This window comes from Megascapheus bottae, chromosome 4, assembly GCF_031878675.1.
Source record: "Megascapheus bottae isolate mThoBot1 chromosome 4, mThoBot2.hap1, whole genome shotgun sequence".
Lineage (NCBI taxonomy): Eukaryota > Metazoa > Chordata > Mammalia > Rodentia > Geomyidae > Megascapheus > Megascapheus bottae.
Genome location: NC_143512.1, coordinates 16,297,965 through 16,323,660, shown reverse-complemented (window position 1 = coordinate 16,323,660; position 25,696 = coordinate 16,297,965). Strand labels below are relative to the sequence as shown.

The window sequence follows — 25,696 nt, the reverse complement described above, 5'->3', positions numbered from 1 at the left end:
CAGGTGCTGATGGCTAAGGTACTCAGGAGGCTGAGTTCTGGAGGATCTCAGTTCAAAGATAACTTGGGAAGCAATGTTTTGTGAGGTTATATCTTCAAAATAACCACCCAAAAAGCAAGATTAGAGATAAGGCCCAGCTGGTAGAGCATCAGCTAAGCAAGCAGTCAAGTGAATGTGTGAGTTCCTGAATTCAAGCCTCAATATTAATAAGAAAAAAAGAAAACTCTTGGAAGTTACTACTCTTCAAATGATTATTTTTAGTTCGTTTTCTTTAATAGTTTATATAGAGAGAAACCATGCCCTAAAGTAACACATGCTTTGGGCAGTTCTTGCCAGTTTTGCTTCTCTATTCATACTTGGTCCACTCAAGGCAGAGATTTGAGAGTGGGAAAGAGAACGCTGTGTTGAAACATTCCGGGTTGGTCATGAGATGGATATGAGATGGTTATGAGATGGATATGAAACAGTTTTCAACTATTTTCCCTCAGGGTGATTACTTGTTTCCTAGTGGGCTCTTGAGAAAATTTTTTTGTGCTCATCTGGAGAGTACACTGTGAATGAAACCAAATGGGTATACATTTGAAGCTAATATAAGAAGCTGATGTAAAGGTTTTGATTTAAAACTGAAGTCGCAGGGGCAGAGCATTGGGCTGGTGTTTAAAGGGGACACAGACGAGAGATTGAGTGCTTAGGTCATAGAAAGTGCTCCATAAATCTTTGCTGAGTGAGAGAGTAAGTGGCCAAAGGCTACAATGAATGGATTGTAAAAAGACAGACACCTAGAGGGGCTGATTTTGATTGTGCTGGGTGAGGAACATTTCCCCTTCCTGAATGGTCTGAATATTGAGTTGCCCTAAATTAAAGTACTGAACTGCTAACCTTAATATGATAGCATTTGAAAATATAGTCATTAGGAGATAGTTACAGAGACAGAGTCCTTAACTAATAGATTAGATGAGTTTATGTTGAGGCCCACAGAGACCTCTCATTCCTTCCTTCATATGAAGAAAATAGTGAAAAAGTCACCATGTATGACAAAGCCAGCTCTAACAAATATCAGATCTTCTGCTGTATGAACTGTGAACACTCCAGAACAACTTGCTTGTTGTTTAGAAGTCACTCAGCAGACAGGAGTTTGTTAAAGCTGCCTGACCAAACTAAGACACCTTCCTTCCCATTCTTATTTCACCCAGCTGAATTTTCTGCCTCCTCAAATGCTTCCTAAAATGATCATACTGTTTGCTTTTTATACTATCCAGTGAAGATCTGAATTTTTAAATGGAAAATATCTAATCCCAGGTTCATTTGGAATGACATATGTATCTTTTACAAACAGATGCCAAATTTTGCTTCTGCAGAAGATTAAGACTTCCTTAGAGGGGACAGGCATTAGAACTTCAGATTTTAGGGGTAATGAACTAACTAAAAGAAGTGGGCTTTAGTAGACTGCTGGTGGTAGTTGTTTGTTGAATAGTCAGACTCCCACTTCTCAATCCTGATTCTACCCCTCGAGGATGAATACCTTGACAAATTTATTTAACTTCTCTAAAATTTGGAACAAATTTCTAGCTGATGTGCAGGTACATACAAGCTTAACCCACTAAAATCTGCTTGAAGGAAAGATGATATTGTTTTAAACACCATCATATTCCATGAGTTTACATTCTTCTAGTTCCTCCTATTTGGAGATTGCCAGTATTTGTCTGTCCTGGCTCCTCTTTAACTGATGTTTTTATCATGATATATTCTCTATCTAGAAAAATTAAATGTTTGTTTATGGTTAGGGACTGCTAGCTTTGGAACTTCCTATTGGGTCTAAGAAGACCTTTCATATTTTCTCTTAATTATAATCTATGAAGAGAAGTTTTATGATGTTGTTTAATCTTAAATAATTGAAGGTAGGACTGCCCCACTGAAGCTATCATCTACCAGATATCCTCCATTTACACAATTGCCACTGTTTCTTGGAATTCATTTGGAATCAAGAGTGACTTTTCAAGCTTTCTTCCATAAAAATTAGAATTCAGCTCTAGAAAAAAATGAAAATCTAAATATGGTTGGAAATTCCTATCTGTAGAGCTCCATGAATGAAATATACAAATATAACAGAAGCCAAAGGCATGCCTGTTGTTATCCAAGCATTTAGAAAGCTGTGGCAGGAGAATCATCAGGAATGTGAGGCTAGTCCAGAGTATATAGTGAGTTACAGCCTGAGCTAACTGCAAGGTAGAAATCAAACCAACCAAACAAGCATAAAGAAGATTAAATAGAAGACATTAAAATATGGCAAAAAGCCAATAAAGCACTCAGGCACTGTATGAACTTTGATGTTTTTAGAAGACAGACTGTTCTCTGAATATTGCTTATATAACTTACATAGTGAAATGGACTTTGCTTCTCCATTAACTTACTTAACTCCAGTTACATTTAAATTCTATCAAGCTGAAAATATATCCTGCATTATTATCCAATCTAGTATTTTTCTCTTATAGGTTAAAATATTACAGAATGACCTCTGTTTTTGCTTTTATGAGGTCAAACTCACAGCTTCCTGAATAGCTAGGATTATAGGTGTGATTCATCAGCACTTTAATGGTTTAGTCTCAAAGCAAACAATTTCAAACTTTGTTCCCTTTTAGTGATAATAATGAAATTGCAAAAAAAAACCACAACAACACTTGAATTATAAGTCTTTTAGAGCACCAACCTGGGCAATGAAGTCCATGAGAATCCTACCTCCAGTGAACGAACCAAAAGCTGAAATTGAAGTTTTGGCTCAACTGGTAGACTTCAGCATGAATCCTCTAGGATGGGGTGCAGGCTCTGAGCTCAAGGAAAGTAACTATCAAGATATACTTTCTCAAAATAAAATATTTTATCAAAATGAATATAGCTGTATATTTAGTCTTCTATTAAATCAAAAGTATTTTTCCAGGGCTGGAAGTATGGCCTAGTGGTAGAGTACTTGCCTAGCATACACAAAGCCCTGGATTCGATTCCTTGGCACCATATACACAGAAAAAGCCTGAAGTGATGAAGTGGTTCAAGTGGAAGAATGCTAGCCTTGAGAAAGCCCAAGGACAGTGCTTAGGCCTGAAGTTCAAACCCTGGGACTCGCAAAAAAAAAACAAAAAACAAAAAAAAACCATTTTCCCCAATTTTTGCCTAACAACTGGACATTTTAGAAATTTCTTTGTCTTAACTTTCCTGTTTTCTTAATGTTTCTTCTAGCCAGTGACAAACCCTATACATAAAGGATTTTAGAACCTGAAAGGCTGAATGTCATGTCCTATCAAATGATTGATTTAATTTTGTCCTAGAATTGTTTAAAGTATGATAAAGATTAGTGTAATATAATGGTGTATTGGGCTGGTTCAAAGCCTCATTTCTTTTCTTTTTCATATATTTTTATTGTAATTAATGGAAGGGTTACATAATATTTGCCAGATAGATGGTGCATTAATTCCGATTCATTGATACCCTTTCACATGTCTTGGTCCCCATTTCCCTCTCCCCCACCCCGACCCCTCATCTTGTTTTCCCCTGTTCCTTATCCGATTTCAAATAACCAAATACAAATATATCCGATATATCAGGTAACAAAGTGAGATATTGTAACAATATGAGATAACCAAGGGACAGCAAAAGAGATGAGAGATAACATAGTACCATAAGAACAACAATCGTTCATTATATGGCTTATGTTTCTATATCCTAGAGATCCTTTCATTTAGCGTCCTACTATATGGCCTTTTGTATCAAGGTTTTGCACTATTGCAAATCTCTGCTAGGAGAGCCCAAGGTTTCTACTGATTAGGACAAATGAGGGAAACCATTGAGCCTAACTTCCTTTGAGTCTGGCTTACTTCACTTAATATGATTTTTTCTAAGTCTTTCCATTTCCTAACAAATGGGGCAATGTCATTCTTTCTGACAGCAGCATAGAATTCCATTGTGTACAAATACCACATCTTGTAGATCCACTCATCAACTGAGGGACATCTAGGTTGGTTCCATATCTTTGCTATGGTAAATAGTGCTGCAATGAACATTGTTGTGCTGGTAGATTTAGTATGTCTTTGTTTCTGGATGATTGGGTAAATGCCAAGTAATGGCATACTGCTTTCCATAGTGGTTGAACAAGTTTGCACTCCCACCAACAGTGTAGTAGTGATCCCTCCTGGCCACATCCCCTCCAGGATCTGTTGTTATTAGTTTTCTTGATCCTGGCCATTCTAACTGGAGTGAGGTGGAATCTTAGAGTTGTTTTGATTTGCATTTCTTTTATGACCAGAGATGTTGAGCATTTCTTCGTGTGTCTATAGGTCATTTTTGTTTCTTCTTCAGAGAAGACTCTCTTTAAGTCTTTGGCCCATCTTTTAATGGGATGGTTGTTACTTTAGAGACTAGTTTTGGATTGATTCAATTTTTTGAGCTGTTGATATATTTTAGATATGAGGCCTTTGTTGCATGGTTGGTGAAGATCTTCTCCCACTCTGTAGGCTTCCTAATTAGTTTACTAGCTATGTCCTTTGCCATACAAAAGCTCCGCAGTTTAATGCAGTTCCAGTTATCCAGCCTTTCTCTGGTTTGTTGTGATTCTTGGTCCTTATTAAGAAAGTTTCGACCTGTGCCAAGGAGGTCTAGTGTATCTCCTATTCCTTCCTGTAAAGTTTTCAGTGTGTCAGCTTTTACCTCCAGGTCTTTGATCCATTTGGAGTTAATTCTAGTGCAGGGTGACAAAGAAGGATCCAACTTTAGTTTTCTGCAGTTGCTTAATCAGTTCTGCCAGCACCACTTGTTGAAGAGGCTATCTTACTTCCATTCTATTTTTTTGGTTCCCTAGTCACAGATTAGGTGGCCATAGGTCTGTGGTTTAATATCTGGGTCTTCAGTTCTATCCCATTGGTCTTCAGGCCTGTTCTTGTGCCAGTACCAAGCTGTTTTGATAATTATTGCTCTGTAATAGAGTCTAAAGTTTGGTATTGAAATTCCTCCTGCACTGTTCTTTCTGCTAAGTGTTTTTGCTATACGGGGTCTTTTATTATTCCATATGAAATTTTGGATTGCCTCTTCTATTTCTTTAAAGAATGATATTGGGATATTGATGGGTATTGCATTGAATTTGTAGATAGCCCTTGGCAAGACTGTCATTTTCACGATATTGAGTCTTCCAATCCAGGAGCATGGGAGGTTTTTCCATTTCCTCAGATCTGCTTTAATTTCCTTTTTCAGGGTTTTAAAGTTTTCATCAAAAAGGTCCTTTACATTCTTAGTTAAGGTAATTCCTAGGTACTTTATTTTCTTTGAGGCTATTGTGAAAGGAGTTGCTTTCCTGATTGTTGCCTCATTCCTCTCAGTGTTGGCGTAGAGGAAGGAAGTTGATTTTTGAGGGTTAATTTTATACCCTGCTACCCTTCCAAAGTTTTGAATCAGCTCAAAGAGCTTGGGAGTAGAGTCTATAGGATTCTTTAAATACAGAATCATGTCATCTGCAAAGAGGGAAAGTTTTACTTCTTCTTTCCCTATTTGGAACCCCTTTATGCTTGCTTCTTTCCTTATTGCACTTGCTAGGAATTCTAATACTATGTTAAAGAGGAGTGGAGAGAGTGGGCATCCTTATTTCCTTCCTTACTTTAATGGGAAGGGCTTTAGCTTTCCGCCATTAAGTATAATGCTAGCTGTGGGTTTGTCATACACAGCCTTTATTATACTGAATGCTCCATGGATTCCCAATTTCTCCAGAGCTTTTAACATAAATGAATGTTGGATCTTGTCAAATGCCTTTTCTGCATCTATTGAGACAATCCTGTGATTTTTGTCCTTGCTCCTGTTGATGTGTTGAATTATATTAATTGATTTGCATACGTTGAACCAGCTTTGCCTCCCTGTGATGAATCCTGTTTGATCACAGTGTTTAATTTTTTGGATGAGTTGTTGTAGGGGGATGGCCAGTAGTTTGTTGAGAAGGTTTGCATTGATGTTCACCAAAGAAATAAATCTATAGTTCTCTTTTTTGATGAATCTCTCTCTTGTTTGGGGATGAGGGTTATACTGGCTTCATAGAATGAGTTTGGTAAAGAGCCTTCATTTTCAATTTCGTTGAAGAGCTTGAGGAGTATTGGTGTGAGCTCTGCTTTGAAGACCTTATAGAATTCAGCTGTGAATCCATCTGGCCCTGGGCTTTTCTTAGGTGGAAGTTCTCTTATTGCCATTTCTATTTCAGTGCTTGAAATAGGCCTGTGTAGTTGGGTTAGTTGTTCTTGGTTCAGTGTGGGTATGTTAATATTGGCTAGGAATTCATCCATTTCTTCTAGATTCTCAAATTTGTTGGTGTAAAGGTTTGAGAAATATTCCCTCACGATACTCTGGATCTTGGTCATTTCTGTTGTGATAGTACCATTTTCGTCTGTGCTTTTGTTTATTTCGGTATGCTCCCTTCTTTTTTTGGTAAGATTTGTCAATTTTGTTAATTCTTTCAAAGAACCAACTCCTTATTTTGTTGATTCATTCTGTAGTTTTTTTGGATTCCAATTCATTTAATTCTGCTTTGATTTTAATAATTTGCTTCCTTCTAGTGGGATTAGGATTGGTTTGTTGCTCTTTTTCCAGGAGCTTAAGGTGACACATTAAATTGTTGGTTTGCGATTTTTCCAATTTGTTATTGTAGGTACTCAGAGCTATAAATTTTCCTCTGCGTACTGCCTTTGCCATGTCCCAAAGGAGCTGGTATTTTGTGTGCTCCTTTTTGTTAAATTTCATAAACTGTTGGATTTCTGTTCTGATCTCTTCGATGACCCATTGGTGATTCAACAACGTGTTGTTTAATCTCCATGAGTTACAGAGTTTTCGTTGTGTGTTCAGTTCCAATTTGATGCCCTTGTGGTCTGAGAGAGTGCAGGGAATTATTTCAGTGTTTCTGAATTTGTCCAGGTCTGTTTTATGGCCTAAAATGTGGTCTATTTTGGAAAATGTTCCATGTGCTGATGAGAAAAACGTATATTGTGTTGTTACTGGGTGGAATAATCTGCAGATGTCTGTTAGATTTATTTGGTCTATACAATTGTTCAATTCTAAGGTTTCTCTCTTGAGTTTTTGCCTGGTTGATCTGTCCAAAGGTGAGAGTAGTGTGTTAAAGTCACCAACAATCACTGTGCTTCGATCTATGTATGGTTTCAGTGAAAGTAAAGTTTGCTGGAAGAAGTTCGGAGCTCTGGGATTCAGTGTGTAGATATTTAGGATGGTTATGTCTTCCTGGAGGAAAGATCCCTTTAGTAGTATGTAGTAATCTTCTTTGTCTTTTCTCACTAATTTTAGTTTGAAATCTATTTTATCTGATATGAGGATGGCAACTCCAGCCTGTTTATGGGTTCCGTTAGTTTGATAGAGCTCATTCCAACCTCTCATTTTCAAAAGGTGTTTGTTTTTTTGGGTAAGATGTGTCTCTTGAAGACAGCAGAACGATGGATTTTGTTCATTGATCCAACTAGATAATCTATGCCATTTAATTGGAGAGTTAAGTCCATTGATATTGAGAGTCAGGATTGAGAAATATTTATTAATTCCTGCCATTTTTACAAGCTTTCATTAGGGCCTGTGTCTTGATAGTTTTTGTGGTACTTAGATGTTATGAGTTTTAGGTGCCATGTCTTTCTCTGTATTACCTTTGTGTTGGTTTTCCATGTGTAGAACAGCTTTGAGAATTTTCTGTAGTGTTGGTTTTGTTGCTACATAATGTTGAAGCTTTTCCGTGGAATGGAATGTTTTTGTTCCCTCAGTTATGAATGAGAGCTTAGCTGGGTACAGTATTCTTGGTTGGTAGTTATTTGACTTCAGGGCATGGTATATATCGTTCCAATCTCTTCTTGCTTGCATGGTCTCTGCTGAGAAATCTGGGTTTATTCTGATTGGTTTGCCTTTGTAGGTTATTGTTCTCTTCTCCCTGACTGCTTTTAGGATCCTATCTTTGGCCTCTATTGATCCAGTTCGGATTATAATGTGGCAGTGGGATGTCCTTTTCTGGTCAGGTCTTTTTGGGGTTCTAAAAGCTTCTTGTATCTGGATGGGCTTGTCCTTCTGGATATTTGGGAAGTTCTCTGAGATGATTCCCTGAAGTATATTTCCAATACCATTGACCTCTTTCTCTAGACCCTCCTCAATACCAATTAGCCTTAAATTAGGCTTCCTAATTGTATCTTGGACCTCCTGTAGCGTTTTCTCATATTTCCTAGATTTGAATTGACTCATGTTCTGTTCTTTTTCTAAAACAACTAAATTATCTTCAACCCTGGAAATTCTCTTGTCTGCATTGTCTAACCTGCTATCAAAGCTATCTACTTTATTCTTCATCTCCCTTGCTTCTAATTGCTCATTTTTGATGCCTTGCATCTCTTCTTTTAGATCATGTATGGATTTCCTTAGCTTCTTGATTTCCATTTGAGTGGTTAGCTCAGCAGCTTTATTCTCTTGGATATTTGTTGGAGTTTGGTCACCTTTTTGTTTGTGGATTCTATGAATTCGTCCATTTTTCTTCCTTTTTTTCCTCTCTGCCTGAGTTCTCTGTGGCCCTAAGGCTTACTTAGGATCAATTTCTGTTAGAGGACTGTCTCCTGCACTGCCAGTACATGAATCTTGGCAGGAGCTCAGGTACGTCTCACCCTGAACCGCTGCCATCTTCCGCCGAATCCTGCAAAGCTTCATTTCTTGAGTGCTCCTTATTTCAAGTCAAATTTCATTCTTTCAAGGTTGGGATTTTAAGTCTAGTGTTTTCCCAGGTCTTCTCTTCTCTGACATGCATGAGTGTTGACTTGAGTTCTCAGCTTCGTGAAAAGCAAGGAAGCTTTGTACTTCTCCATTGCTGCTTCACAATCAGTAAATGTATTTCTAGGGGAAACAGCACATCTCACAGCAGGTTTGTTTTGCTGGAATTTCTTCATTCCTGGATCTTTAGCTCGTTTTCCTTATTCTTGCCTGGAAGCTGAGAGCAAAAATTCATTCACTCGTGCTTTAAAATTTCTGGGTAGTATGATTTTTCTCTTTTAAAAAAGTCAATACATTGGGTAAAAGCAGGTTGGGTAATTCCTCTACAATACAGAAAAGGAGAATTGGTGAAGGTATGTGATCTCAGATTAGGCAGCCAGATTGCCATTTGGTCCAACACTTCCTTCTTCCCATGGCCTCACTTTCTTATAAGATCGGCAGCCCCTTTCATCATACCATGTGCAAGAGAATAAACTGGTGTTTATTTATGAAGAATACCAGATATAGTGAGAGTCACAGTGCAGGGCTCTATTTAGTTATTCAGTCTCTTCAGTGATTCTTCAAGTTTTCTGAAGTAGAATTTATCACAGGTATTTTTTCCGAGAGCATAAGCTAAAGAAGATATTGATACGTCAAAAGGTCATAGGCCAAACAGTCATGCCAAATGTCTTCATTTTCTGCATTTTCTAAGCCTTTGACATCTTTATAAAGTATAACTTGTCAGTAATCGAGGTGGTTATGTTATGTCATTATATTATGATGTTAAGGAACTTCACGTTTAGCCTGATAATCTGGCTGTTCTCCCAGAAGTGTTTACTTCGCAGAGTGGAGCATGTGATAAGAGGAGAAATACTTCAAATGTCACCAATTGGAAATGTATAATGAAATACCATATCACTCAGCAATATAAAAGACTTCTTTTGGTGCACATTACATACTTGAATCTCCAAAGCACTCTGTTAAGTACACTGTGTTCCATTTATATGGCAACACCAGAAGAGGAAAATTGGTAAGAAACACAAAGCAAAGCAGTGGCTTCCTTAGGCTGTGAATGGAAGGGAGTGTGTTGAGTTAGGACAGGTTCACATAGTTCATTCTTGCTAGGTTCTATTTTTCCTGTAAATCTCTGCTAGGAGAGCCCAAGGTTTCTACTGATTATGACAAATGAGGGAAACCATTGGGCCTATGTTCCTTTGAGTCTGGCTTACTTCACTTAATATGATTTTTTCTAAGTCTTTCCATTTCCTTACAAATGGGGCAATGTCATTCTTTTTGACAGCAGCGTAGAATTCCATTGTGTGTAAATACCACATCTTGTTGATCCATTCATCAACTAAGGAGCATCTGGACTGGTTCCATATCTTTGCTATGGGAAATTGTGCTGCAATGAACATCGTTGTGCTAGTGGATTTAGTATGTCCTTGTTTCTGGACAGTTGGGTAAATGCCTAGTAGTGGAATTGCTGGGTCATAGGGGAGCTCTATGTTTAGTCTTTTGAGGAACTGCCATACTGCTTTCCATAGTGGTTGAATGAGTTTGCACTCCCACCAGTAGTGTAGTAGTGATCCCTCCTGGCCACATCCCCTCCAGCATCTGTTGTTGTGGAATGATTTGCATTTCTTTTATGGCCGGAGATGTTGAGCATTTCTTCATGTGTCTCTAGGCCATTCTTATTTCTTCTTCAGAGAAGACTCTCTTTATGTTTTTGGCCCATCTTTTAATGGGATGGTTGTTTCTTTGGAGATAAGTTTTGGAGTGATTCAATTTTTTGAGCTGTTGATATATTTCAGATATTAGGCCTTTGTCCGTTGTATGGTTAGATCTTCCCACTCTGTAGGCTTTCTAGTTAATTTGCTAGCTAAGTCCTTTGCCATACAGAAGCTCTGCAGTTTAATGCAGTCCCACTTATCTAGATTTTCTCTGATTTGTTGTGTTTCTTGGTCCTTGTTAAGAAAGTTTCTACCTGTGCCAAGGAGACCTAGTGTATCTCCTATTCCTTCTTGTAAAGTTTTCAGAGTGTCAGCTTTTACCTCGAGGTCTTTGATCCATTTGGAGTTAATCCTGGTGCAGGGTGACAAAGAAGGATCCAACTTAATTTTCTGCAGGTGCTTAACCAGTTCTGCCAGCACCACTTGTTGAAGAGGATGTTTTTCTTCTATTCTATTGTTTTGGCTCCCCTATCAAAGATTAGGTGGCCATAGGTTTGTGAGTTCATATCTGGGTCCTCAGTTCTATTCCATTGGCCCTCAGGCCTGTTCTTGTGCCAATACAAAGCTGTTATGGTTACTATAGCTCTGTAATAGAGTCTAGAGTTTGGTATTGAAATTCCTCCTGTGCTGTTCTTTCTGCTAAGAATTGTTTTTGCTATACGGGGTCTTGTATTATTCCGTATGAAATTTTGGATTGCCTCTTCTATTTCTTTAAAGAATGGCATTGGGATATTGATGGGTATTGCATTGAATTTGTAGAAAGCTCTTGGCAAGATTGCCATTTTCATGATGTTAATTCTTCCAATCCAGGAGCATGGGAGGTTTTTCCATTTCCTCATATCTGCTTTAATTTCCTTTTTCATGATTTTAAAGTTTTCATCATAAAAGTCCTTCCCATTGTTAGTTAATTCCTAGGTACTTTATTTTCTTTGAGGCTATTGTAAAAGGAGTTGCTTTCCTAATTGCTGCCTCAGTCCTCTTGTTGTTAGCATATAGGAAGGCAGTTGATTTTTGAGGGTTAATTTTATATCCTGCTACCTTACCAGAGTTTCAAATTTGCTCAGGGAGCTTGGGAGTGGAGTCTATAGGGTTCTTTAAATACAGGATCATGTCATCTGCAAAGAGGGAAAGTTTTACTTCCTCTTTCCCTATTTGGATCCCCCTTTTTGCTTGCTTTTTGCCATATTGTTCTGGCTAGGAATTCTGAAAACTATATTTTCTTGGGAAGTACTAATGTATGGACTAGCTGGCCAGTTTCTACCACTTGAGCCACTCCCCTAGCTCCTTTTACTTTAATTATTTTTAGTGTAGCATTAAAGATAATTTTTAAAGTAGTGTTTATAAAGCCACAGAGCATGCTAGTGGTGGTTCACACCTATAATCCTAGCTACTCAGGGGACTGAGCTGTAGGAGCTTGCTTTGACCACAGCCTATGCAAACAGATTCAAGAGACCCTTATTTCAAACTGACCAGCAAAAAAGCTGGAAGTGATGGTATGGCTCAAGTGGTAGGGCACCAGTACTAAATGGAAAGTTTTCAAAATTTTAAGGGAGAAAGAAAGCCCTGATTTCAAACCCCTAACTCCAGTACCTGAACACACACACACACACACACGCACACACACACACACACACACACGACACTAGCAATGGAGTCAAGCTTTTTTTAAAGTGGTTTAAGGCCTAAAAATAAAATATAGATAAAAATTAATATTCAAAACATATCTCATAATCTATTTTGTATTTGCTGGAAACTGGCTTCAATTTTGCCTATGAGTGTGAAATGGCTTCTGGAAAGACAAGCATCTTTTGAACAAGTCTTTCATGACCATCAGAAAATTAGCAGGTGAAAGAAAGGACCTTCCGGCCCAGGGAGATATCCAAAGCGCAAGACTGCAGTGGAATGAATCTCAGTTTCCTTTTCAGATGTCAGGCTAGGCAGACAGCAAGTAATGGCTAGATGCCTGTAAGATGAATGGTTATGTAGACAATATGCTCTCCAGCAGATCAGGCTTTTCATTTACAGTCACAGAGAGTTAAAGTAGGGATGGTCTGGGTCCATTTTCAGGCCTCTTCCTCCCCTCCTTCTCTTCCTCTTTCTCTCCCTCCTTCCCTCTTTCCTTCCCTCCCTCCTTCCATTTTTATCTCTCTGTTTCCATCTATCTCTCTGTCTCTGTCTCTGCTCCCATCCCTACCCCCTCTCTCTCCCTCTTTCTCCCCTCTCTCCCTCCTCTGTCTTGAATTCAGGACTCAGGGCCTAGGCACTGTCCCCAAGCTTTTTTGTGCTCAAGGCTAGTGCTCTACCACTTGAGCCACACAGAACGGCTTTTGGCATTTTCTGAGTAGTTTATTAGAGATAAGAGTATCACGAACTTTTCTACCTGGGCTAGCTTTAAACCACAGTCCTTGGATCTGAGCCCCCTGAGTAGCTAGGATTATAGGCCTGAGCCATCAGCGGCCTCCTCTTTCTTGCCTGCTTCATGTTCCTAGTCAAGGCCCACACTCACCCCTGATGACCCCACACTGCACTCAGATATAATAGGTGCTAGTAGAAGCTTTGAAAATACTTTTAATGTCTGAATTTAACATCCTATGGAGGAACTCTTAGAGAAAGCATCAGAACACACATGCCATCAATGAAATAAGAAAAAGCAGTAAATGAAGTCTATAAAGGAGCGGTGGACTTACATAAGCACAACAGAATTCATTTTAATATGATTTTACATATCACAGCCTAATGATGATCTGTTAGCCACAAAGACTTGGTGCCTGAAAGTCATCTTATTTGGAGCTTGTGCCATCTGATATTTGGTGCTTCAGTACATGTTTTCATCAGCCCAGTGTCTTTTTTCACATAGGCCTACAGTCATCTAATCAGAGTCATTTGAGAAAAGGCTGTGATTTGTGGACAGAACAGTAGGCCTTCTAATCTATGTGCCAGGAAGTACGAGGGCCTCAGCCATGATCAGATTAGCGCTCTTCAGCTGCAGTGCCTGTGCTAACTGCTAGTGCATGGATATGGGCTCAATTCAATTTGCAGCAATTAGCATCACAGAAGCAAATATATAAGAGTCATGTATTAAAGCAGACTTGGAGAGAAATGGGCATTACGCTTTTTTTTCCATCAAGTAATTTTAAAATGGTGAGAAGTAATATAGACCTACCAGGGAGAAGAGGCATTCACAGATCAGCATAGCAAGCCCTGGAAGGGAAAAGGTCAATACTGGAGGAAGAAAGTCTGTCTGAGCAGGAAGAGCTTTCTGTCCAGTGCTTCCTTCCTGGTCTCCAGAGATCTGTTAGGAGTGCAGTCCCAGCACAGCCGTTGGTGAGTGCAATGAATCCCAGGCTTGTGTTTTAGCATGGAGCCTTCTAGTCTACCCACAGTGGAGTGCTGTGAGATTATTCCACACAGACAAATTTCATGTCCTTGGGTTTTTGATTGTGATCCTGAGGCTCAGGTTGCATTCTAACTACTTTCTTACTGTCTTGCAAAGCATGAAGATAAGATTAGTGAATTTTGAAGGAAACAAACGTAAATGAGTCACTAGTTTTACCATTTGAAGTATCCCATGATGACTGAATACTTTCAATGGTTCTGAATATCAATCACTAGCATATTCTTTTATATCAAGCTGTAAATTCATGATTAGCCAGAATTCAATTTCATTGTCAACTTTCAAAGGTGCCAGCTATTCATAAAGGGGTTGTTTGTGCCCCTTCATGAGAAATTCTATTTGGTTGAATTTTTTTATCTTTGTCACAGAGTATTTAAGACCTGTATTAATCTGCTTCTGGGGTCTCATTTGGAAACAATGTTAGGTCTGTTTTTCTCCTCGGGTTGTGGTCAAATTCAGTGCTTTCATTTCCTGTGAGAAGGAAACAGAGGCAAAGGAATTGGTTAGATGTCTGTGTTTTGAATTTTTTCTGATGTCAATCATTTGGCAGTTAGTATCAATGCCAGGTATTTCTTGACTGACTTCTGTGAGCAGGGCTTGCAGCTGGCTTGAGAGTGAGTCAGGCAATTGTCCAGGAAAAAGACTGAGAATGTTACCCCAATGTCCTGCTGATGACATTATACAAACCTAACTGCTGCCACTCCTGCAGCCTAAATGCAAAGGGGAAGAGAGCAAGATTGTTAGCCTTTTCTGGGTCACTAATAGACTCACTTAGCATCATAGTTCTGTTATAACTCTGGATTTGTAGCAAGTTCACTGATATTGAACTTTCTAGTTAATCTCAGGAGGCCTAGATGTCTGTGCTCATATATGACTGAAATCCTTCTCCCACCCTATAAGGCCTCCAGAAGAGATAACTGCCTTTTTGTGTAGCTCTGAACATAATAGTCGCTCTGTAATATTTATTGAATAATTGAGTGAGTGGATATATCTCTTGGAATGCATCCTGTCTGTTAATTAGATAAACTATTTTGTTATTAGAGCAAATCAGTGTCATTTCTAACCATCCTTCATATACCTTCAGTCTTTCCTCTCTCCTACTTAAAAGAGAATCTCCAGAAAATTCACTCCTCCATCCGTAGATACTTATACAGGCCATGTTTTAGAATGCAAACAAAGTTTTAGTCCATTAAGGCTGCTGCTATAAAACAAAATTCTTTAGAGCAAATGACTTATAGACAGCAGAAATTTGTTCCTTACAGTTCTGAGACCAAGATGCCTATGATCATGAGCCAGAAAATTTGATATGGGGGGGAGGGAGGCTGCTTTCTGAGAGAGATCTTGCTTTCATAAGATGCCTTCAAGGTGACATAGGGGGAGGTAGCACTCCTAGCCCTCACTCACTTCGAAGGGCACTAATTCTAATCATGAATGATCCACCCTTAGAAATTAATCACCTGCTTCAAATAGTCTAAATACTTTATGTGCATGTGTGAAAATGAAGACAGTGCAGTTTGCTGAGATTGGAGGAGGACAAGAAGGAGTGGTGGAGGAGTTGATCTGATCTAGGACTATTTGTATGTATATGTGGATTTGTCAGAGTGAAAACTTCTGTGCACCTTATCAATGCTGATAAAATTATGGGAAAAAATTGATCATCTGCCAAAGTCTCCATCTCCTAATAACTAACGTCATGAGTGATTGGTACGTTGATGGTAAGGTTTTAACATCTGAAGTGCGGAGCACACTAACATTTAGTCCATATCAAATACAAAAATCCTAAATGATCAAATGAGTCTCCTCTTCATGATAAATCAGTATAAAAGGGAATTCCAGTGAGTGAAGCACTGCTTTTCCAAAGGGTGCAGCTATCCAAAACAGTCATATACTTAATAGTTAATTAGAGCAATGCCATACAGCTATATAAGCTGACCCTTCTCAGCTCAAGAAGTGTCATTTGCACAGACTTAGACATGAACAGTGTGACCTAGAGAGTGCCACAAAGCAGTTCTAAAGCCCTAGTCTGGCTAAGCACCTATGGAAACATTTATATTTGTTTGGATTGTTTTGTTTGCTAAGCTGTGAAGTAAATGATTTTATTCTCTTCTAGGGAGAGTGAAAGGTTGCAAAGAAAATTACAGTTGGTCTTTCTTTTCCACCATCTTTGTAACAATTTCCCTCCTTTAATAAAGCCAATTACATTCCTGTATGCTGATTTCCACATCATGAAATCTACATTTAGTGCAATATGCAGAGAATTGTGCAAATGGTACTCAAACTGCTTGGCCTACTGTGTCATGCTGTAATCATCATTATTTGTCCTATTATACTTAACTGTTCAGTGTTCAGGAAGCACCTTTTTTTTTTTTGTTGGTCCTGGCTTGAACTCAGGGCCTGAGCACTGTCCTTGGACTTTCTCAAGGCTAGAGTTCTACCACTTGAGCCTCAGCATCACTTCCAGCTTTTTTTCTATGTATGTGGTACTAATTGAACCCAGGTCTTTGTGCATGGTAGGCAAGCACTCTTTCACTAGGCCAAACTCCTGGCCTAGGAAGTATATTTTAAGAATTATTTCAGTTGAAGTTTTGGTAAACAAACTACTTAAACCTAATGATGAATTGGAAAAAAAAATGTAGCCTTGTTCAAGATCAATTATAATCATCTTGAATATTACTCTCTAATTTCTAATTTTATTTGGTCTGAAGAATAATGAATGTCTAAAATATGAAAAGATTAGGAAGGTTATTCTATATTTTATTCCTTGAAGAGATGATGGGTCTGTTTCTTTGTAATGTTCTAACTTTATAAATAGGTGGTAACATAAAATATTTGGATTTCTTTCAACATCATAGTTTTTCTGGACCTTAATAATGATTATTATTGCATTTGAATGTATTTTTTAATTTTTTGTATCTGTTTATTTCTTTTTTAATTTTATTTTATTGTCAGGGTGATGTACAGAGGGGTTACAGTTATGTTCACAAGTTAGTGAGTACATCTTGAACATTGTTACCCCTTCCCATGTCTTACTTTACGTTCTAGTACATAGATTGGCAATGTTTTATAAGTTGTAAACTCAATTCTTAATACCAGCTACTTTGAGAATTTGCATCCTAGTACAATATTTAAAGGAAAAACAAAAACAAATGAAGATATTTTAATAACTAAATATATTCTATGTACTTCATTTGGATACTACTTCAAACAAGCAAAATTATAAATGCTTAAGACAATTGGAAATTTGAAACAGTGGGCTTATTGATATTAAGAAATTGCTACCATTTATATGTATGATATTTCCATTATGGTTATGATTTCAAATATCTCTTATCTTTTATACATACTTTCTTAAATAATAGGGACAATAAATAGATAATAAGGATTGGCCACGAATGAATAATTATTGAAACTATATGACAGGTTGCATTGGGGTATTCTATTGTATAACCTTTACTTGGCATATGTTTAAAATAACTCACAGTATAATGTTTTAAATGCGTGTGTTTCCTTTTCAAGGAGATAGACCATTTTAAGTCGAAGTGAAATAAATGTTTTTCATTTTCCCAAGTAAAGCTCAGAGGTTTACAATAGTAGTTTATAGAAATCTTTCCCCCGGTGTTATGATAGCCTGTTGCAATTGTTTAGATGTATCTTCTTTGACATTACTTAAATTCTTTCATCATCAACTCAACCAAATGTATGTGTCTGAGAAGCATGTCATATTTCTTTTAGGATTGTGGAGAAAGGATATTACAGTGAGCGAGATGCCGCGGATGCTGTTAAACAAATCCTGGAGGCAGTGGCTGTAAGTAAGGAACAACATTCCCCCACATGCTTAAGCATGCATGTGTCTTCCTTCACAGTATTTAACAAGTGCAGAGCTGTGTGCTGAGGCATCAGTTGTAACACAAAACTGTATTGAATACTTATGAAATAAAATTATATTTATAAATATTTTGCAATTTTATATACATTTATTGCACTCAACTTTGAAAGATGCAGCCTCCCAAAATAATGCTGTTTGTTTAAAATGCTTTCCAGTATGAGGCCCTATTAGACTCTGGTATCTTTCCTTGTTCCTTAGCTCTTTCTCTCACATTTATTGAGTTTCTCTATTACTATTGTCCCTTCTTAGTTTGGTAGGAAACTGGAGGAAAGTTGAATGAATAAATAGAAGCCTTTGAGCATAGAGCTTATTGATTTTTCCTTCAAGGTAAGAAATGAGTGAATTAGAAGGAAAATTGTGTGTTCATGTTATTTTTTCCAAGGAAGAAATGTAAATTAAAAGTGCGCACTGGAGAGCCGGGCACAGTGGCTCATGCATGTTATTTTTTCCAAGGAAGAAATATAAATTATAAGTGTGCACTGGAGAGCCAGGCACAATGGCTCATGCATGTTTTTTTTCCCAAGGAAGAAATATAAATTAAAATTGTGCACTGTAGAGCCGGACACAGTGGCTCATGCCAGTAATCCTAGTTACTCTGGAGGCTGAGATCTGAGAATTGGGGTTCAAAGCCAATCGGAGCACTAAAGATTATCTCCAATTAACTACTAGAAAATGGGAAATGGGGCTTGGTTCAAGTGTAAGGCCATAACCTTGAGCTGAAGAGCTCAGGGACAGCACCTAGGCCCAGAGTTCAAGCCCCATGGCCCACAAAAAGAAAAGTGTGCACTGGAATATGAATTAAATTGTATTGCATATACTGATGATGGAAATAAATGTATGAAAATTGATGAGTGCATAATTTTGAGAGGTTTGTTTGGATTTCAGGTAATATCTTGTCTGGATGAAACAGACTACATATATTACATATTCAGTGGTGTCTAGTACATGGGAATGGAGTTGCTGACTATAAAACCCAAGACAAATTATTCACTGAACAAACAGAACTGAGACCAATGAAAGATGTTTATCAGAATCAGTTCAAACAGAAAAAGCTGTAAAGTATGCCCAGAATTAAGATCTAGACTATTATTCAGAGTTAGTTATCTAATCATTATTAAGTACTTCAGAAATCAGCCAGGGTGCTGTAAGCATCCTGCTCATCTTACCCACAAGAAAGACAATCACAGGCGAGAAGTGTGGCCTAGTGATAGAGTGCTTGCCTAGAAGCACACAGCTCTGGGTTCAATTCCCTGATACGACATACACAGAAAAATCCAAAAGTGGTGTGTGCTGTGGCTCAAGTGGTAGAGTTCTCACCTTCAGAAAGTTCAAGTGCAATGACACAGGCATTAACAAGTAACTTAATGGTGTTTCAAGAAAGATTAGATGGGATACTATATGGAAATCATAGCAATGTTCCAGAAAGGGAAAAGAGGAGATCTAACTTCATTCACTTGAATATTTATTACATGTATTAAATCTATTTCAATATAGAGTAACTGATTACACATGGTCAGTTGTGAAAAAAGTTTTAAAGAAAAATGTGCTGAGAGTTTAGAAAGTCCACATCATTGAAACAGGTCAGCATGCTATGTGGGGTAGAGATGCTGCCATCTACCCAGTTGGATTGATGTTTTTTATGGTCCTAGTTCTATCATGTACTGATTTTTTTTTCTGTGCACACATTTTCCTGTTGCCCTGTGATACAGCTGGAAGGGAATGTGAGTAAGGGTATGTGTGGCCACCATATGCTTTTTACCTTCTTATACTGGCTAGATATTATTTCAGTGTAGAGTCATATTTCATCTGGGTGCTAATAACAGAATGCGCCATGGGGATGGGGTTGCTGTGGGTATATGGAGGGATGTGAAGAACCCAGCCAATCAGGTAGGCAGCAGTCAGGACTCTTTCCTTGGCCCCTTGCTGAGTTTTCCCTCATCTCTCCTCCAACCAAATTCCATCAGACTCAATTGACCTGTGATCAATTGAATGTCCCTGCGTTAAGGTAATACAGTGAAAACTCAACTAAGATTTTTTTCCTCAAATACCACAAAAAGAAATACCACTTAATTCCTACTGAGTGGCTCCACTAACAGCCAGACATCCTCCTCCAGGCCAGCCACACTAAGAATAGGCTAAGAGTGTACAGGGTAAAAGAGTATACATGGTGAGCTCAGGTGGGGTGGAAAGGGTAATTGCTGGGGACAGGGCAGTTATTTCTCTAAGTAAAGCCAATGTACTGAGAGGCATACTTCTTAATACTGTCTGGCTGGCTACTTTGAAATATCACTAGATTTTAAATTATTTTATTGTGGGGATAATGTATAGATACCCCTTCTCATGTTTTTCTTCCCATTTCCCTCTCCTCACTCCTTCCCAATCATCTTGTTTCCCCCCTTCCCTTCCCTATTTCAAATAAACAAATAAATGCATATACAATATACCAGGAAACAAAATCTGATACAGTAAAAACACTAGATTTTTTTTCGTATCAATTTCCATTCCTGCATTTCCTCTGTATCCTAAATATACTTTCTGAATGCTAGTCAATTGTTTGCTGTGAAAGCATGACTTCCCCCTTTGGAGATAATTTATTTGAGGCAGAAACCCTATTTGTTTGTCTTGGATGCATTAACTTCTTGATAGCCATTGTTAGGCATGCTTCACTTCCCTCATTTCTTGACTTTGTACTTCAAACTGTTTTACAGTAGTTGTATATGTTTTGTCTCCAATTCATTGATCGAGTGCCTAGAACTCTTACAATGCTCCCTCAGTCATTTTTATCTACCATGTAATAATTGTTAAAATTCTAGAGTGTATCCCTCTACACATCCTCAAACATTAGTGATCCCATCAACAGATCTTGACGACTTACCTCCAAATTGTAACTTTAATTGGACTGCTTTTCTTCATTTTTACTAAACCCTAATACAGGACTCCATTGTCCCATTTGGCTGGAGCATCTTCTTTTTTGCCCATATATTTATTTATTGTAATTAATAGAAGGGTTACATTATATTCACTAGATAGAAGGTGCATTACTTCACAAACATTGATACCCTTTCTCATGTCTTGGTCCCCATTTCCCTCCCCCCATGCCCGCCCCTCATCTTGATTTCCCCCTTTCCCTATCCCATTTCAAATAACCAAAATAAGCGTATATACAAATATCAGATAACAAGGTGACATACTGTAACACTATGAGATAACCAAGGGACAACAAAAGAGATGAGAGATAACATAGTACATCAAGGACAACAATCACTCATTACATGGCTTTTGTTTCTATATCCTGGAGGTCCTTACATTTAGCATCATACTATATGGCCTCATGTATCTTGGTTTTGTTCTGTTGTAAATCTCTGCTACGAGAGCCCAAGGTTTCTACTGATTATGACAAATGAGGGAAACCATTAAGCCTATGTTCCTTTGAGCCTGGCTTACTTCACTTAATATGATTTTTTCTAAGTCTTTCCATTTCCTTACAAATGGGGCAATGTCATTCTTTCTGACAGCAACATAGAATTCCATTGTGTACAAATACCACAACTTGTTGATCCACTCATCAACTGAGGGGCATCTGGGTTGGTTCCATATCTTTGCTATGGTAAATAGTGCTGCAGTGAACATCATTGTGCTAGTGGATTTAGTATGTCCTTGTTTCTGAATGGTTGGGTAAATGCCAAGTAGTGGAATTGCTGGGTCATAGGGGAGCTCTATGTTTAGTCTTTTGAGGAACTGCCATACTGCTTTCCATAGTGGTTGAATGAGTTTGCACTCCCACAGTAGTGTAGTAGTGATCCCTCCTGGCCACATCCCCTCCAGCATCTGTTGTTATTAGATTTCTTGATCCTGGCCATTCTAACTGGTGTGAGGTGGAATCTTAGAGTTGTTTTGGTTTGCATTTCTTTTATGGCCAGAGATGTCGAGCATTTCTTCATGTGTCTCTAGGCCATTCTTATTTCTTCTTCAGAGAAGACTCCCTTTAAGTCTTTGGCCCATCTTTTAATGGGATGGTTGTTTCTTTGGAGATAAGTTTTGGAGTGATTCAATTTTTTGAGCTGTTGATATATTTCAGATATTAGGCCTTTGTCCGTTGTATGGCTAGTGAAGATCTTCTCCCACTCTGTAGATTTTCTAGTTAATTTGTTAGCTGTCCTTTGCCATACAGAAGCTCTGCAGTCTAATGCAGTCCCACTTATCCAGACTTTCTCTGATTTGTTGGCTGGAGCATCTTCTAAGTGCTCACCCTACTTCTGCCATTCCCTCACTTCTTCTGGAATTTTATTTAAATTATAAATCAATTATTTCATGTCTATGTTTATAACCACCAGTGACATCCCACCAAAGAAAAAAAGGCAAAATTCCTTCACAGAACCTGTAATACCTTACCTATCTCTGGTTCCCTCCAACCATCTCAATTTCACTGCATATAGTTTCCTCAGTTTCCTTTCCTGGACTTGAGCCACATGGGCCTTGAGGACTCTACGTTATTTCCATTCTTGGGATACTTGCTTTTTTCTGTGCCTGGGATGCTCTTTCATCATGTCCTCTGAGGCTTCCTTCTTCTTTCAGAGCTCTGCATGGCCTTCCATGACTCCCCTATCTAAAGCCATGCCTAGCACTGCCTCTCCAAACTAAGTTCACTGCCATGCACACTTAAATCACTTGGAATTTTATCTTATTTTCTCTGACTGCAGAAAACTATCATCTAATTCCAAAAAAGTAAGAGACTTGTCTTTTTTCACGCTTTTATTCCCATTGACTAAGAAAATATCTGCTTGTAATAGGTGCTCTGTAAATATTTACTGATCATGTAAACGAGAACATATAATGCTCATCCAAAGAGAGCCAACATTCTACTCTTAATTTCTAGATACACATGTGCTGAATCACTTTACTGTCATAAGTCTTATTTCTTTTGAAACAAAATAATGTATCTTGCTTTCGTGTATGATGTTTTCCTATTCCCTCATTATCATTCCATTTGATTCCTGTCAACCGTATCTCCCATTGCTCAGCATCTTTCTTTTGGTTGCTTTCATCCACTTAGATCAGTTCTTGCTCTTTTGGTTATATAGTGAGTATATTCCAATACTTGAATATATTCCAGTGTTTCCAATATCCCAATACTTACACCCTAGACAGATGATAGAAGAAAATGTTCAGCAAATGAACAGTGGATGCTCTCGGAATTCTCTGCTTATTGGGATTACAGCAATTAAGAAAAAGGAGTTTGGAGAGGCAATGCTAGGCATGGCTTTAGATAGAAGAGTCATGGAAGGCCATTTGAGGCAGATGACAGTTCCGCAGAGCCCTGAAAGAAGAAAGTAAGCCTCAGGTGGTGTAAGGGTGCCCTACATAGAGTTGTCACACATAAAGCAGAGAGTCTGGGGGCCAGGAGTTTGGCCTAGTAGTAGAGTGCTTGCATAGCATGCAAAAAACCCCAGGTTCGATTCCTCAGCACCATATATACATAGAAAAAGTGAGAAATGATGCTGTGGCTCAAGTGGTAGACCTCTAGCTTTGAGAAAGCTTAGTGCTTAGGCCCTGAGTTCAAGGCCCAGGACTGGCAAAAAGAAAAAAAGAACAGAGAGTTTGGAGTTTCTGGAACTCTATTTTAGGTTTCCAAGGATAGATTAATTATATATATATATGTGTGTGTATGCATATATAATATATATGTATATTTATATAGCATGTATTATATATACATCTACATATATATATGTATATAATTTTACCTCCTCTCAGGCCTTTAGGAACTAGACTACCACATTCAAGTCAAATACTTCATGAGACAAGCTTTTTATAAAAGCCATAGTTTCTCTTCTTGCTGTAACTAGGAATTCACATAAAGAAAGAAAAATTTTCAATCAACTCCCCCAGTGTTTCACAGGTAGAAAGCAAAGCAATTTGAAACTTGTAAGCAGTGGCTGGTATTTACAAAATAGTTCACTATTAACTATGGAGCTATAGATAGCTTTTTAAAAAAATGGGAAAGTTGAGAACTGAAAGCAATTGGTGATGTAGCTTATATTCTCTCCAGATCACAGTTACAAGATGTTTAAGCTGGGGATGGGAAGCAGAAAGCAAGGAACAAAAGTAGAAAACATAAAGATTGAAAAGTTGGGGGATAATAGGTTTCCGATGGCATTATATTCCTTATGTAACTTGTCTTAGTGGAGTTCTTCCCTCAGTACCCCTGATCTATCCTGACTCTTTCCCGCATGAGTTTTGCAGTAGTCCCTGACTGTAAACTTCCTGCTTTGTTTTGGGAGCCTTTAGTAGCATCTGTGCCTGTTTTAAGAGTAAATGTGAAAGATATGTCACCCTTTTCGATTTGGATTTATTCAGTTGGCCTTTGAAAGCACACTTTTAAGTTTTCTTAACTATTAGATCTTCGTGAAATCATTCCTGTTGTTCAAATCAATGTAAATCCTTTGGAAGGTTCACTGTGTCCTAGCACAATTCCAACTTTAAGTCTGTTTAACACTGACCTGTAGGGAGGAATAAAGGACGCTCTGTCTTCCCTGACATCTCTTATTGCCGCTGCCACCTTCTGCTCTTTCCTCCCTACCACTCATAGCCTGCTGTGCCACTTTTTCCAAAATGTCACTGCTTCCTTATTTTCCTACAACTGGTACATTTTCTATTTCTAACCACAGGACTTCACAGGGATGACTTCAATGCCTGAAAAAGAAATATAAACATTTAGAATATAATACTTAGCTCTTTTTGAAATGCCATTACTGGGGCTTGAACTCAAGGCCTGAGCATTGTTCCTGAGCATTTTTTGCTCATGATTGGTGCTCTACCATTTGAGCTATAAATCCATTTCTGGCTCTTTGCAATTAATTGGAGATCAGATTCCAACAGACTTTTCCTGCCTGGGCTGGCTTGGAACCATGATCCTCAGATCTCAGCGTCCTGAATAGGTAGAATTATAGGTGTGAGCCCAGGGCACCCAGCTATTACTGAAGTTTCAAAGGCCTCTAGGGATGACTGAGGAAATATTAAATCTGCCTGTTGATACAGAACATGGTGTTTTGGTTAGAATTGTGTTCAGTGTTGGGATGGTGTTGAAGAACTGCAGATAGCAGTCCTGAACCTATTAACACTAGAAAACAACACAATATGTGAGCATCAAAGAAAAACAGGGAATAGGAGCACGATAAAGATGTCGTAAAAGATGAAACAGTCTAACAATCTTTTGGGTAACAATAAAATTGCTTTTATCTGTAATTCCTAATAGTCAGAAGGTGTAGCTTATTCAAGAATAAAATGGTAAAGCTTAGAAAGTAAAGATTGGAAAGCCAAGGCATTGTAGAGGTCCCAGTAGCAGGAACCAGCCACCCTCAGACTGAGAAACAAAATGAAAAGATTGTAGGAACCCTATCTTGGTAGGCTGGAGGTGGTGCTCTGTTTTCCTAGGCTGAAGGATCATTTATTTGGTGCTCAAAGGAATTACAGTGAAGCTGGATCTTCAGTCTCTAAGGATGCTGACCAACCAGTTAAAGAGGGTGTAGCTGAAAAGGGGCATTGAGACCTGCTTTATGAGCACTGAAAATACTGCAAAAGGGAATTGACTGTTACCAATAAAGCAGTCTCAGACAACAAATAGGAAGGAGCATGGTCTCTCCTTTCCTCCAACCTCCCTCCCTCTCTCCCACTCTCCTTTACAGCAAACCAGAACCAGCTAGTAAAGAAAAAAGGGTAGTTTCGATTCAAACTTCAGCATATAAAATGGACTATAGGATAAATTTTAAGGAGACAGTGACTTAATAAGTATAAAGAACATTTTAAAAACACACATAAATTCTTATTTTCTACATGTATTAATATGGTCTTGAAAAAAATGAGTCTTTAACATGTATGAAATGATTATGGAGGTTAATGAAACCAAAGCTAGAGAGGCAACACTAAAATAAATACTGTCTGTATTTA

At 38.2% G+C, this 25,696-nt stretch overlaps 1 protein-coding gene across 1 annotated transcript in view; it reads left to right on the top strand.

Annotated features, from left to right (window-relative positions):
- Window positions 1–25,696, top strand: part of Camk4 (calcium/calmodulin dependent protein kinase IV) — a 203,751-nt gene that overhangs the window by 129,887 nt on the left and 48,168 nt on the right. The window contains exon 5 of the mRNA XM_090331505.1: window positions 17,596–17,668. Within this exon, the coding sequence (XP_090187631.1) occupies window positions 17,596–17,668 (73 nt within the window). The remainder of the gene's footprint in view (window positions 1–17,595; window positions 17,669–25,696) is intronic.